This window comes from Cebus imitator, unplaced genomic scaffold, assembly GCF_001604975.1.
Source record: "Cebus imitator isolate Cc_AM_T3 unplaced genomic scaffold, Cebus_imitator-1.0 Scaffold71, whole genome shotgun sequence".
Classification (NCBI taxonomy): domain Eukaryota; kingdom Metazoa; phylum Chordata; class Mammalia; order Primates; family Cebidae; genus Cebus; species Cebus imitator.
Window position 1 is genome coordinate 1519641 of NW_016107386.1, and position 15314 is coordinate 1534954.

The following is a 15314-nucleotide window of genomic DNA, read 5'->3' on the forward strand; positions in this document are numbered from 1 at the left end:
AAAGAAAGAAAAAAATTCTCTTCTACTTTTAAAAATTCAGAATTCAGAGATCTGGGGCCTGAACTCCAACCCTAAGTGAGAGCTTTGGCCTCAGGAAGAGTTCTAGAGAGCCCCTGCAGGGCCCTGGCCCATACTGGGCCAAGATCATGGGTGCCTCACTTTTGCTTAGTGGTCCAGATCCCCTGTTCTTAGCAGGGAGCTCCACCATCTAATGCAAATAGTCATCCTGACACTGAACATCCCTGACAGGAAAGGCACAGGGACCAGACTTCGGGGAGATGTGCCCTGCAACAAGCCTGTATAACGCTTCTTTTAGCCTGCTAAACTCAGCCAGGGCTGGGCCCAGTAGCTTAGGGAGGCATTCTGGTTGCCAGCCTCGTAAGAGCTCTAGGAGGAAAGCAAAGACCCAACCAAAGGAGGGGCCAAGCTCCCAGTACAGGTGTGTATGGCAAAGGAAGGATCTCTCTTAGAAACAGGCATGTTAAAAAGTTCCTGCAGGCTGGGCGCGATGGCTCACACCTATAATCCCAGCACTTTGGGAGGCTCAGGTGGGTAGATCACCTGAGGTCAGGAGTTTGAAACCAGCCCGGCCAACATGGTGAAACCCTGCTTCTACTAAAAATACAAAAGTTAGCCAGGGCGTCTATAGTCCCAGCTACTTGGGAGGCTGAGGCAGGAGAATTGCTTGAACCTGGGAGGCGGAGGTTGTAGGGAGCTAAGATCATGCCATTGTACTCCAGTTTGGGCAACAGAGTGAGACTCCATCTCAAAAAAAAGAAAAAGTTCCTATAAACTAAGCTTTGAGGAGGAAAAACTAGCATTTCTCAACTGCAGGAGACTAAGGCCACACTAAACAACAAGTAGAAAAGTTAATCTGTATCCAGTGTCTTAATAAATAACTCATGCGGGTGCAGAGCCCAGCTAAAAAAAAGAGGGAAAGAGAGGCTCTCTACCAATCAGGTGGAGGCGGCCCCAGAAAGCCAGTCAGCGGCAGTTCCAACCCCCACAGTGGGTACAGAACAGCTCCAAACTCCACTGGACATGCCCGCCAAGAAGTCACATTTGTGGGACAGAGCCTAGATTTCCTATGGTGGTGAGGCGTGGGTATGACCCATGGGACTACCAGCTTTTGGGCCAACTCCACACAAAGGCTATCTCTAGAACCAGCCCGACATATACAGCAAATGACCTACCCTGGAAAAACCCCAACAGGGAAGTCTGCCTGAGTTCTCAAACGCACCCTCCAACTTGCCAGCCTCTCTAGCCTCAGTTAGGGCCCTGTAGGCTCTGTCTAACCACAGCTGTTGGTGGTACCAGGGGCAACCAGAAAATCCTCACAGAGAACAATGCTGAAGCCACCTCTTCCACAGCCCCATAGATCTCCACAGCCCCACAGATCCCCACATTCCAGTCCACAGCTGCCTGGCCATAAAGGGAAAGGCCAGAGCTGCAAGTTCTAACAGCACTTGGCAGCTGAGGCTCAGCTGTCTGACACCTCCCAAATCCCAGGAAAAGCCCCACAAGACAGTCTCTCCACTGAAGTCAGTTAAAAGCAGCCTTGGGGTTCCTAGAAAAGCACTCCATTCTCTCCTGTGGCTGCCCAGACCTGGAACTTGTTCCACCTCTCCAACTTCAGAAATGGCCTCTTAAGAACCTTTTGACTGAAACAAGTGCTCTCTTGACCAGTTTCCTTTAGTGAATGTGAATAAGGAAAGAACCTGAGTGAAAATGGGCATCCCAGGGCTTATCCAATCAGCATACTCTTCACCCCTTTTAGGGTTACCAGGGTGGGTGTCCCTTCTGCCCCTGAAGCATGCCTGCCAGGAGCAAGAAGAAATGCAAAGGACCCCTTGCTTCTGCCTCTCCCTACCTTCAACAGGCTATGAGGAGAAGGAAAGATCCTCATAGGAGGAGGTTCACAGCAGGCGTTTAATAAATGCTGTTGCCAGAAGCAATGGCTATCACCTGTAATCCCAGCACTTTGGGAGGACAAGGCAGGAGGATTGCTTGAGTCCAGTAGTTTGAGACCAGCCTGGACAAAATAGTGAGACCTCGTGTCAAAAATAAAAAAAAAAATTAGCAGGGTGTGGTGGTGCATGCCTGTGGTCCCAGCTACTTGGGAGGCTGAGGTGGGAGGATCACTTGAGCCAGGGCAGTTAAGACTGCAGTGAGCCATGACTGTGCCACTGTCCTCCAGCCTGGGAAACAGAGCGAGACCGTCTCAAAAATAAAAATAAAAATAAAAATAAATTCCTATCAGTTTAAAAAAGGAGAGGATCACTTAAAAATAACATGAAGTAAATAATACCACAAGAGGCAACAATTATGAAAGTGGTACTAGAAGTTTTGGAAACTCTGAGCTAGAAGGTTTTTCAAGTCCCTCTCACTTCTAAAAGTGATGTTGGTACCACGGAGCGTGAGGCTGCAGATGGCATCTCAGGCCCTTTCCTTCAGGGTTCCTCTCGAACTTTACCTCCTCCCTGCAGCTTCTAGCAATCCAGCAGCCTGACTAGAAGTTACTCCCTCTGCTCTGCTCCCAGATCATGTTCTCCACCCATGGACTGTAGCATTTATTACTCAATACTATAACACTCTTTTTTTGTTTATCTCCCCTCTAGAACATGAGTACCTTCAGACAAGAATTATGTCTTGCTATTTCATCCCCAAGACATTGACTATTATATTCTGTGTGTGATACAAAGTAGGTGCTTGATGAATGTGTGCTGAAAAAATGAACCAATGTTTCTGCTCCTTTCTTGCTGAAGAGAAGATGCAAGACAGTGGAAGAAGAATTGTTGCCAGAGATCTAATGGCCATCATTCCAACCTAGCACCTCTTAGCACTTCAGCTGGATGGCAGGACACTCACCTTTCTGACCTCACCTTTGAATACTAAGTTAAATGAGGATTTGTTAAGTCATTTTAAAGAGGCCTCACCATATGAAATGTTGGGAAAAATCAAATTTTTCTTCAAGAAACTTAACATGATCAAAAAGAAACCAGTCATGCCAGTGTAAGACCAAATATATAGGTATCTATTTGAATTTTATTATTTTTCTTTATTTTTTGAGACAGGGTCTCGCTCTGTCACCCAAACTGGAGTGCAGTGGCACAATCAGAGCTCACTGTAGCCTCGAACTCCTGGGCTCTAGTGATCCTCCCACCTCCGCCCCCACAAGTAGCTAGAGCTACAGATGCACACCACCGTGTCTGCCTAATTTCTGTATTTTTTGTAGAGATGACGGGGGGCCTCAGTATGTTGCCCAGACTAGTGTCAAACTCCTGGGCTCTGGCAATCCTTCTGCCTCAACCTCCCAAAGTGCTGGGACTATAGGCATGAGGCACCGTGCCCAGCCTGTAAAGGTACTTTTGACTTCTGCAACATAGATCAGAACTGGGTAAATACCTAAGAACATTCCTTCCATATCCTTCTAGTGGCAGGATGTAATACTGGAAAATACTAGGTTTGATTGGTGACATGAAAACCCAAACAGACATTCCACTCTTGTCATAAATGACATATAAATACAAAGTACTGTATCATGCAGAAGTGAAACACATGTAAGAGGATAGTATTAAGCCCCCCCAAAAAAAAAACAAAAAAAAAAACAATAAGAAAGCTCTCATTTCAAATTAAGAGGTTGCTCCTTCTGAAATATGAGGCTTGCTCAATTACAGTCTTCATGTTATTTTGAGCCTTGGGCCTATACCTGATAAGCAGGAAGACTAGAAGAATCCTTAAGCCACAAAGGAAATGATATTCTTTTAACCAGAATAAATCTGTCAACAAAAAGGTACAGACTAGCTGCACTAAATACTCTCTGCAGGTTCTTATTAAAAATATAAATTAAATTCCAGCACAGTCCCTTTACTGCCTACATCTGTTTGCTATTCTATCTCCATTATTAATATTGTAATGCAGGGTCCCCATTCAGGCAAGATTAATTCCCTGTTCCCAAAGCCTTCTGCTGACACTGCAATGAATCCATTTGGAAGGCTGTAAAGGCAGCCATAGACATTGCTCCCAACACGTGACCAGTGAGGAGGTGAAACCTGGGCCTCTGGGCTTAAAAAGAGAGAAAAGGAAGTTGGGTTAGGCCTGTGTTCAGAGAGGTGGAATAGCCCAGTGATTAAAAGCTCAAACTCTGAGGCTGAATGCAGTGGTTCACAGCTGTAATCCCAACACTTTGGGAGGCCCAAGGCAGGAGGATCACTTCAGTCCAGGCATCTGAGACCAGCCTGAGCAACACAGTGAGACCTCATATCTACAGAAAATTTGAAAAATTAGCCAGGTGTGGTGGTGCATGCCTGTAGTCCTGGCTACTTGGGAGGCTGAAGTGGGAGAACTGCTTGAGTCCAGGAGGCTGAGGCTGCAGTGAGCCATGACTGTGCCACCACACTCCTGCCTGGGTGGCACAGCATGACCCTGTCTCAAAAAACAAAACAAAAGGCTGGGCGCGGTGGCTCGTGCCTGTAATCTCAGCACTTTGGGAGGCCGAGGTGGGCAGATCATGAGGTCAAGAGATCGAGACCATCCTGGCCAACATGGTGAAACCTCATCTCTACTAAAAATGCAAAAAAATTAGCTGGGTATGGTGGTGTTTCTATGGTCCCAGTTACTCAGGAGGCTGAGGCAGGAGAATCACTTGAACCCAAGAGGTGGAGGTGACAGTGAGCTGAGATCAAGCCACTGCTCTCCAGCCTGGCGACAGGGCAAGACTCCATCAAAAAAAAAAAAAAAGCTCAAACTTTGGACTCAAATAGCCCAATCCAATCCCAGCTCTTTCACACCTAGATGTAAAAGAGCATCTTTGAGCAATTCATTAACCCCTCAAGAGACTCACTTCTTATCTATAAAATAGAAGTAATGAGAACCTGGTAAGACTGTAAAGCATTTAACACAATGACATGAAGAGAGTAAGTACTAAACAAAGGGAATAAAGGTTATCATCATCTTCATGATACCATCATCATCATCTCCAGGATCGATCTCTATGCTAAGGCAGAACAGGAGGAGTCCTGCTACTCTTTCAACCTGCCCAGGTTAAGCAGCTACAACTAAGATAGAAAAGACATGGTATAAGAGGCAAAAAAAGTGCAAAAAGCAAAAAGAACAGAAGAGGATATGACAAAATAGGGTCTTGATTACCATGCTAATGAGGGGGAGGGAAGACTACATTTATTTTATTTTTAATTGAAAGAAGAATAAGAACACAAAAGATTACATTTAAATTGAAGAAAAGAAACTCTCCATCAAAAGATATCAATAGAAAAAATTATTTTTATTATTTATTTATTATTATTATTGTTATTTGAGACACAGTTTCACTCTGTTGCCCAAGTTGGAGTGCAATGGCACGATCTCGGCTCACTGCAATCTCTGCTTTCCAGGTGCAAGCGATTCTCGTGCCTCAGCCTCCAGAGTAGTTGGGATTACAGGTGCATGCCACCATGCCTGGCTAATTTTTTGTGTTTTTTAGTAGAGATAGAGTTTCACCACATTGGTCAGGCTGGTCTTGAACATGTGACCTCAAGTGATCCACCACCTGCCTCAGCCTCCTGCTGGGATTACAGGCGTGAGGCACTGCGCCCAGCCAAAAAAAGCCTTTTTAAAGCATAAATGGTAGCTTATTGGAGTACCAGACATAATTGCTCAAGAAGAGAATACGGTCATTAAGAGTATGAACTCTGAGTTGGGCATGGTGGTTCACACCCATAATCCTGACACTTTGGGAGGCTGAGGTGGGAGAACTGCTTGAGCCTAGGAGTTTGAGACCAGCCTGGGCAACATGGTAAAACCCTGTCTCTACCAAAAAAATACAACAATTAGCTGGGCATGGTGGTACTTGCCTGTTATCCCAGCTACTCGGGAGGCTGAAGCTGAAGGATCACTTGAGCCTAGGGAGGTCGAGGCTACAGTGAGCCATGACACACCACTGTACTCCAGCCTCGATGACAGAGTGAGACCCTATCTCAAAAAAAAAGGAAAAAAAAAGCATACACGGCAACAGATGAAAGCAGACTAGGATAAAAAAAAAATACAAGTTAAAAGGAAGTAAGTAAGACGGATAAAGGGATGAGAGATGACAGATTTGTGATAAAGTATAAAGTTAATAGTAGAATCTGGGTTGTGGGTATATGTGTGTTCACTGTAAAATCCTTCCAACTTTGCTGTATGTTTAAAATGTTTCATAAGAAGCTTGGGGGAGGGGCATAAGTAGACATAGAGGCATCAGCCCAAGTTCTGAATCATAACCATGTTACCTGTCCTTTGGGCCCAAACTTCAAGGCAAGCTTAGAAAAACCTGATCTGGGAACTCCTGCTCATCAACACCTGCCTGCGCCAGACAAACAGGAATCAGGTGCTAATGAGGACCACCTTGGCATGAGTAGCTATAGTCAGAGGGCAAAAATGTAGAGGGTCCACTGAGAAGTATCAAGTTCACAGCACTATGACATTGTCACCCCTGCTCAGGAAATCCTCAGAAATAAGGCTCTGGATAAAGAACAGGTGGCATACACTCACTCATGGACTCTGTTGTCGCCATAGAGATCACTCAGGCCAAAGCTGACGTAGTGCCAGTGCTCGGGGATGTTGGCAGAAGGGCTCCCCACATTCCTGTACATGCTAACATAGTCCAAGGGGTCTGGGCCGCCCAACCTGCAAAAAACAAAACACAGGGGTGTCAGTGTGAGCCTGGACATCAGAAAATGTCAAGCTAAGGCACTCTACTTCGTAAACCTACAGGTCCCGTCCTAGAGGGTGAAAGGTAACTTAAAAACAGGTCACACCTTTCCAGGTTGAGACCAAGGGTTGCACAGCTGAGGCTGCCCAACTCTACAAGCAAAAGAGGCTCCCTTCTCCTAACCCGTAGAAGAGTGGGCCTCTTTTAGAAATGAAACAGGCTGAGTGGTTGTCCATTTTGCTTCTGTTTCAAATTACCGATCCCAATGAGATCAGCAGGGATTATCTCTATTCTGTGGTGCCTGTACATGCCAAGCTTCAAGGCAAGAGGTGCATCAGTCAATCAATTGGCCTCTGTTGAAAGACCATCCCAAGCATCCCAAATGGGCATTGTTCCCGGAAGCAGAGGCTCTACTCCACTCCAGCCTCTTAGACAGCTAATTCCTGAAAGACTATATTGTGCCCTAAGTTAATTACAGTTTGTTCTAAACAAACCCAAACCTTTAGTCTATGCAGACACCAGCCTGCACCCCATAAACCAAAGCTGGTCTTTTATCATTGCAAGTGACAAAGGCCAAACTTAGGCTTAGCTCAGTTCTAGACAGAGAACTGCAGCAAGAGCCAAACTGAGCCCTGTGAGCATGTGCACCCAGAAAATGATCCCAGGAGAGACTGCCACCTCAAAGGTTGAGCTAGGACAGCAAATGATTTGGGGCCTCTGAGGAGCACATTAAATTTCTCCCACCATTCAACTAAGAAGGAGTTGTGGAAGAAATTCAGTTATTATATCACTCTGAGGATTTAACACAATAAGAGTTCCCTTTACTAATTAGTGCTTTTAAAAAAATCCTGTTTTGGCGAGGCACAGTGGCTCACACCTGTAATCTCTGCACTTTGGGAGGCTGAAGCAGGTGGATCACTTAAGATCAGGAGTTCGAGACCAGCCTAGCCAAAATGGTGAAACCCCATCTCTACTAAAGATACAAAAAATTAGCCGGGTATGGTGGCAGGTTCCTGTAATCCCAGCTACTCCAGAGCTGAGACAGGAAAATCACGTGAACCCAAGAGGCGGAGGTTGCAGGGAGCCGAGATCACACCATTGCACTCCAGCCTGGGTGACAGAGCAACACTCTGTCTCAAAAAAAGAAAAAAAATAAACAAATAATTCTGTTTTCCTTTAGAATGGATAGGAAAATTTGGTAGCTAGATAAACAGACTAAATAGAAACCATCATTGGAAGGAAGTCTGCATTTAGCCCACAAACACGGCATTTGAGCTGCCTCAAACATCTGACAATTCCACAGACTGCAAGAGCTTTACCAGCCCCTGAGACATCAATGGAGTACACTTTGCAACTGGGATAGTATGCAACCAAGTAAAAGACATGTGACAAGTGATCCCAGCAAATGGTGCCAGCACCAGGCAATTTAAACACTATTTAAAACTAGTAGGTCTTGTTTCATCCTCTTTTAATTATTTGCCTTTGTAGAAATCCCTGCTCTCTGCTAGGAAATGCTAAGTTATTTATAGAACTAAGTTGCTACAAATAGCTTAGAATCTTAACTGAGGAAAAGGGACAAATCTCCCTGTCTGCCTTAACTCTGATTTCACCAAGTCTGCCTTAACTCTGATTTCACCAAATCATCTGACTAATTCTACAACAAGTTGGGTTTAGAAAAGTTTGTGGGGCAAAGGAAGAAAGGAAAGACTAGAGATCCCTGGAAAGACCCCAGTAGAGCTACAGAACTCCAGAGCAGATGGAAGCCACTACAGGTCCCATATCTGCTCCAATTTCCTGCTGCAAATTTCCAAATCTGTTCCCCTATAGCCTAGGTCCAAGCCGCACCAAGCTGCAAAACTGTGTTCACCATTCCCTGCTCCATCTGCCGCATCCCTGCAGCCCTCCTTCTCACCATCTCTCCCACGACGTGTCAGATCAAGTTTAAGTTTTTGCCTTAAAACTCCAACTGCGAGGAACTACCAAGAGTCAGACAAAACTAACCTTGTCCCCAAGCACAGAGTATTCTGTTCTACTACTCAGAGGCCAGACGAATATGTGGAAAAAAATCATATTTTACACTTAGCAAACAATGTTATCCAAAGTCCCAGGGCATCCCTCAACTTAATTCCTTGAACACCCAACTTCTCTCCACAGGGCAGTTGCAGGACTGAAGTGGGCCTTGACTACAGGTTCTGCCGCTCTGCTTTGATCCTTGCTCACCAAAGTCTCACCTTTTTGTCAGAATGTCCCCACTACTCAGGGATCACTAGCCAAAGAGCCACCCTGCTATTGCAAAATGAATCCCAAGCTACCTTGGGCCACAGACAGACCCAGACAGCCTAGGCCAGTCATCCTGCTAGAAAACTCGTGGGATCCCAAATGTGAGGAACATAAATGAATTTCAGGATCTCACTTTTGCAAACTCCTCTGGATCTTAGAAAGTACCAGTCACTATTATGCTGAAGCCAGGCACAGTGGCTCACACCTGTAATCCCAGCACTTTAGGAGGCCAAGGCGGGCAGATTACAAGGTCAGGAGATCAAGACAATCCTGGCCAACATGGAGAAACCTGTCTCTCCTAAAAAAACACAAAAATTAGCTGGGTGTGGTGACACATGCCTGTAATCCCAGCTACTTGGGAGGCTGAGGCACAAGAATCACTTGAACCCAGGAGATTGCAGCCAGCTGAAATCGTGCTACTGCACTACAGCCTGGTGATAGAGTGAGACGCCATCTCAAAAAAAAAAAAAGAAGTACCGGTTACTGATGGCTGGGTGCAGTGGCTCACGCCTGTAATCCCAACACTTTGAGAGGCTGAGGCGGGTGGATCACTTGAGGTCAGGAGTTTGAGACCATCCTGGCCAACATGTTGAAACCCTGCCTCTACTAAAAATACAAAAATTAACTAGGCATGGTGGTATGTGCCTGTAATACCAGCTACTTGGGAAGCTGAGGCACGAGAATTGCTTGAAACCGGGAGACAGAGGTTGCAGTGAGCCAAGATTATGCCACTGCACTCCAGCCTGGGCGACAGAGCAAAACCCCGTCTCAAAAAAAAGAAAAAAAAAAAGAAAGTACCAGTCATTGTGCTGTTTCTCTTTATATTTCTCTGCATCTAGGCAGGGCTTTCACAAAGTGCTGTACAATCCCTTTTCTTCATTATCATGTGTTGGCCCATCTCTGTAGATATGGTCTGATTAACAAGCTTGCAACAAGAAGAAAAAAAATTGCCCTTAATCCTTTGTACATGCTGTCATACCTTTTACATACAATTCTATCCTTTACGGCAATTTGGGTGACATAAAAAGTTGCCTGAATCTGTGCAGGGATTTCTCCTTACACTCAAATGAGGCCTGAACAAACAGCATAGCAGAGCCAGGCCCACTTCTCTTTTTTTTTTCAAATAACAGAGACAGAGTCTAGCTGTTACCCATGCTGGTCTCGAACGCTCAAGGGATCCTCAAGGCCTCCCCAAATGGTGGGAAGATGGGCATGAGCCACCTCGCCCAGCACAGGCCCACTTTTCTCATGACACATGACAACAGGTTCATCACAACACATAGTTAAACATAGAGGCACAATGAGAATGGGTCATTAAGCTAGCAAGAGCCACTTTCCACTCGGAAGCGCTCCTCAACAACTCCTCTAAACCAGAGAACAGTTCGAGGGCCAGAGAGGACTATGACACCAGTCCCACCTCCTCCTGGCTACTTGGACAGAGGAGCCTGCTCCCTATGACCCTCCCTAGACAGCAGGTGGCTGGTCCCCAGGCCCTCCATGCTGTTGGCCTTTTGGCATCCTCCCTTTGACGCAGGCAGCTGGCCTCAGCCCGGCACAGCCTACTGACAACCATGTCCAGGGGAAGTAAGAGATTTTCATGAGGAGGGAGACTTGGTCCTAACGGGAGAGGTAACCAACAAAGATATCCACTTGCCCCTTCAGGTCTACCCTTTGGCTACACCCCAAGCAGCTGCCAAACCATGTTTCAGGACTCATTGAAGGAGATCATCTAACACAACGCCTGCATGAATGTGGTCCCGAACAGTTTCAACCAATATCTCGGTTTTTGGTCCAGCAAGACCATGAGGACAGGTTCTTTTTCTAGAGTCCCCATAACATCTGTTTTCCCCAAAGGCTGCAGGAAGAAACAGGTTGCAAATAGGAATGGGAAACCAGAAAAGACCATTCCTACTCTAAAGCTACTTGAGGGTTACTTTCAACTCCCTGGAAGAACTGCAGGCCATGGCCAGGAAGCTCCTCTTAATGTCCCACTGCACAATTCCTCCCTGCTGGGATCCCAGGGTCTCCAACATTTATTTCCTACTGGAGGTGGGAAGCTGTGGTCCCCTTCAATCCTAAGCCAAACCATACTTCTCTCTGCCTAATGTCCTAAAGCAAAGCAGCTGCAGAGCTAGGAGGAGGCTCTGCAGGGAGAAGGAGAGCAGTGTAGAATAAGCAAAAAGTTTATCAGGAAAAGCTGCTCCGTCAAACTTCAAAAGCAAAAGCTTTGCCCTGATGCGACGTCTTGAGCTCATTGGAAAAGTATCAAAAGGAGACCTCTTCCTCATCTCTCCACAAGCACCAGGCCCTCATCTTTGGCCCTCCTAACCCCAAAGGACAGCTCCGGGCTCCCAGCCGGCCCTATCCTAAGCAGTCTCGTGCCCTCTGAGCTTCTCTGGCCTCGCTCCTCCAAAGCCCTCTCAAATGCTCCCCAGGCCCCGCCTCGCCTCCCCACCTCACTTCAGCAGCCCCCCCCCTTGGCTTCCCCTCGCCCACTAATGACCCCCTACAGGCGCCCCCTCTTTTCACCACGTTTACAGTTTCCTCGCTCAAGCCATTCCCCCCTCTGCTCCTACAAACACCCCCAGTCCTCACTCTATTCTCCTAATCCGGGTTAACCCTTCACTACTCACGGCTCCGTTAACCCCTTTGTCCCCACTCCCAACTTCAGCCTTAACTCCTTCCCTCGCAGCAGGAAGCCCTCCTTCCAAGCGCTTTAACCGTTCTCCCCTCCTCCCTGCCTCCCACAAATTACTTCGCCCTCGGCGCTTTAACCGTTCCCAGCCCGCGCCTGTCCGTCTCCCAGCGGCCCAGGGCATACCAGTACTTCACGATAGCGGTAACCTGGAGCGGGTTCGGCTGGTCAGGGTAAAGGCGGCGGCACTCTCCGTAGATGGCGTGCAGTCCCGGGGGGAAGAGCGAGGCGAAGGCCGGGGGGGCAGTTGGGCCAGGGGCCGGGGGCGCGGTGGGGCCGGGGGCGCCGCTAGGCCGCAGCTCCGCCATCCGGGCGCGTAGAGCAGGCACTGGAGGAACTAGGGAGGGCAAACGAGGGGACAGCACTGACGGGCCAGCGGGTGGACTCGGTGCGTGAGACTCCCCGAGGCGATGGGGGCTGCAGCGAGGTCTAGCTCCGCGCCTGCGCACGGCACACTGTCCGCCCAGGCTGTCGCCGCCGCTTAGGCTGCCAGAGGGTGCCTCGGAGCGGCGGGGCGTTCAGGGAGGCGGGGCGCCAGCGCGCCCTATCCAAGCACCCATTGGCTAATGTCTGTGCCAGTCACAAGCGGGGAAGGCGGGAGTTGACAATAGGCCCCGCCTTCCCCCCCGTGTTGGGAGTATTCCAAGGCTCTTGGTCTCCCCCTAGTGTTAGGAGGAACCCAAGTTTAGAGATGTTGAGGCATCCCTCTGAGGTGCCAGGGTCCCACGAAAGCACTGAGAAGTGCGCCAACAAAGGGTTTGTTACTATTTTGCTGACGCTCTGCTAACTAGGATTTAAACATAAATCTGACAATGGATTGATTCATTCATCTGTGGGGCGTTAGTTTTAACAGATTATAATAAAGCTAATATTTTCTAGGACTATTGACAAAAAGGTTCCTGCAATTTGAAGGGGGCGGGGGGAGAAAATAATCCGGAGAAAAAAATGCACTGGGCTCATTTGAAAGCAGTGACACATAACCTCTCTTCACCTCCATTTTCTCAGCTGTCGATGTCAATTCTAGCTCCTCAAGAAAATTAAAGAGATACTAGAACAGTTCCTGAAACCCTTAGATAATGTTTTAATGACCAAAAGATTACCTATACTAGTAGTTCCAATTGCCAATCTTCGGATCAATGTAGCCTGTTACAAAGTTTACACCTATGCAGAAAAAAAGAAAATGCAAAAAGCAACGACAATGTACAGGTTTTTTCATTAAAACTAATTTTATGCAACTCAAATTGTTTTCCTTTGTTGTAGGACTATGTCCTCTCGCGTGTGTAACATCTCCTTGTTGTTTGGGTGTGAGGTGCTAGGAGATGTTTATTCGAGTCTTATAGACCCAAATAAAAACATGAGAACCTCACATTGTCTAAGGGAACATTGTGGGGAGTGGCAGGACTGATCTGCAAAATCCAAACATCCATTTATTATGACCAATCCAAACCGAACTACAGACAAGTACTCGAGAAGACTACATACCTCAGCATGCACTGCGAACTTCTTCAAAGTAACTACAGATCCAGGCAAGCAACGTGACCATCAACCTGTGTCTCTGTCTATTTAATCTAGGGAGACCACAAACCCCAGGGTACTGTGCATCGGAAATGCGACTCCCAGTCTTAAACTAGGCGGTCACCAAAGCAAGCGAGCCCGCTAACATAGGCGCAAGGCGTGCTGGGAATTGTAGTTCTTCAGAGGCGAGGTCGGGCCGCTCCCTCGCCGCCCTGAACCGGCGGCTAGACTGCGCATGCGTGACAGTGGCGCTAGCGGCGGACCCGGCTGGCAGTTCCTTCTCCAGAAGGAGAGATTCCTCTGCCATGGAGTCCTACGATGTGATCGCCAACCAGCCTGTCGTGATCGACAACGTGAGTTGCGTCTTTCCTATCTATAGGGGGACTTGGGCTCTCCTTGAAAGGATCGCTTCCCGGGGTTCACCCTGAGCAGCCGGCTCTTTGTCACTGGCCCCGGCCTGTCAGGCGGGTTCAGCCACCGCCGCCTCCTTCCTCCCCTCATCATAGTTTGCAAGCAAGGCGACCAGCCAGCAAAAGTGGGATGGAGAACTCTGGAGTGGATAAAGGAAAGGGTTATGGTCCAAGCCGGTTCTTGGGCCCTTGGCTGTAGGGGCCTTAACCGCTGTGTGAGAACCTGTCGCCCGCCCTCTCCCAATCGCTCTATTGGCTGCTCTGGCTGTCCATCTTAGCCGATGATCCCGCCTCTGGGCCTAGCCGGATGAGGCTAGGCGTCTGTGGTGGTTGGCTCGCGCCCCTGTCGTTCTTTCTGGCCGCCATATTGTTTTCCCTCTCGAAGGGGCGGGGCAGTGCTCCAGGGTTTTGGGGATTGGCTTCTGGGACTCCGGGTGGTGGGGCCTAAAGGCGAGGTCCCGCCCGCGGGTGGAGAGCTGCTAAGTTTTTCCTTCTGTCTCAGGCCGGCGGGGCGGCTTGGTAGTGTGGATCTGGGTGGGGCCCGAAAATCTGGTGCCAGAAACTGCTGTAGGATGTCAGCTATTACTGTGATTGTAAATTACAAAGTTGATAAAGGTCGAGAAGAAAGGAGGGTGACAAAGCAAGCAGAGAGGTTGTCTTCCTCTTCGGAACGCCTAGTTCTTAGGGAGAAAAAAATTACCAAACTTAATACTTGCCTGGCGCTCTAGCGCTTCCAGGGCGTTTTCACATACATTCGAGTTGGATTTTCACTAAAACTGGACTCATAGTTTAAAAGGAATTTTGATCCTCGTGTTACCGCTGAGAAAACCGAAGCGCGAAGACATAACGTGAGCCCAAGGTCACACAGCAGAGGTGCCATAAATACAGTGTTTTATTCGTCATTCCTTTTACCAGCACCCCCACGCAGAAGCATCAGTAATGACCAATAGAATCTAAATACTACTCTTATGTTGAGGGGAAAGGAGAAAATTGTAAAACGACTGCATTTCTGCCTTTGATTCAAAGCTTTGGTCCCACTCAGACTGACTGATCCCTTTCTGTGTCCCTTGTAGGTCCCTCCATTGAGGGAAAACCAACAGTTCCCTCTGTCGTAAGCTCTGTCAGATTCTCTCTGTTGATTCAGCTCTTCGGACCTTAGGCATATTACAATGTTTTTTCCCGTTTAAGCTTCAGCTCTGTTAGGTAGATAGGAATTACTATCCCCAGTGTATGCAGGGATGTTAAATAACAGTATTCAAGCCACCCACCCAGTTTAGGAATTGAGGAGCCAGTCATCAGACTGACATCCAGTTCCAGGTTGCTCGCTTTTTCCAAGTAAGATGTTTTTGTTGTTGTTTTCGTTACCTTCTCCTCTCCAGGGGTATGGCTTCCTCCTCGAAAGGGGCAGAATTGAGCTCAATGAGACACTTTATTTTTTTCTTTTCTTTATTTTGGAGACAGGGTCTCAGTCTGTTGCAGAGTCTGAAATGCAGTGGCGCAATCACAGCTCACTGTAGGCTCAACTTCCCGGGTTCGAGTGATCCGTGATCCTCCCCCTTCAGCCTCCCAAGTAGCTGGGACTGCAGGCATGCACCACCATGCCCAGCTAATTTTTGTAAATTTTTTGTAGACGGCATATCACCATGCTGGCCAGGCCGCTGCGATTCTCCCACCTTGGCCTCCCAAAGTGCTGGGATTACAGGCCTGAGCCACTGTGCCTATCGACACC

At 47.8% G+C, this 15314-nt stretch overlaps 2 protein-coding genes across 3 annotated transcripts in view; one reads left to right on the top strand and one right to left on the bottom strand.

Moving 5' to 3' along the window:
- The window catches only part of SUFU (SUFU negative regulator of hedgehog signaling), a 123754-nt gene extending 111583 nt beyond the window's left edge, over window positions 1–12171 (bottom strand). For both annotated transcript variants that reach the window (XM_017531099.2, XM_017531098.2), the window contains exons 1-2: window positions 11787–12171; window positions 6526–6660 (exon numbers count right to left, since the gene is read on the bottom strand). In XM_017531099.2, coding sequence (XP_017386588.1) covers window positions 6526–6660; window positions 11787–11968 — 317 coding nt within the window. In that variant the 5' untranslated portion in view covers window positions 11969–12171. The remainder of the gene's footprint in view (window positions 1–6525; window positions 6661–11786) is intronic.
- Window positions 12172–13305: 1134 nt separating this feature from the next.
- ACTR1A (actin related protein 1A) overlaps window positions 13306–15314 on the top strand; it is a 22901-nt gene continuing 20892 nt past the window's right edge. Inside the window, exon 1 of the mRNA XM_017531151.1 lies at window positions 13306–13528. Within this exon, the coding sequence (XP_017386640.1) occupies window positions 13481–13528 (48 nt within the window). The 5' untranslated portion in view covers window positions 13306–13480. The remainder of the gene's footprint in view (window positions 13529–15314) is intronic.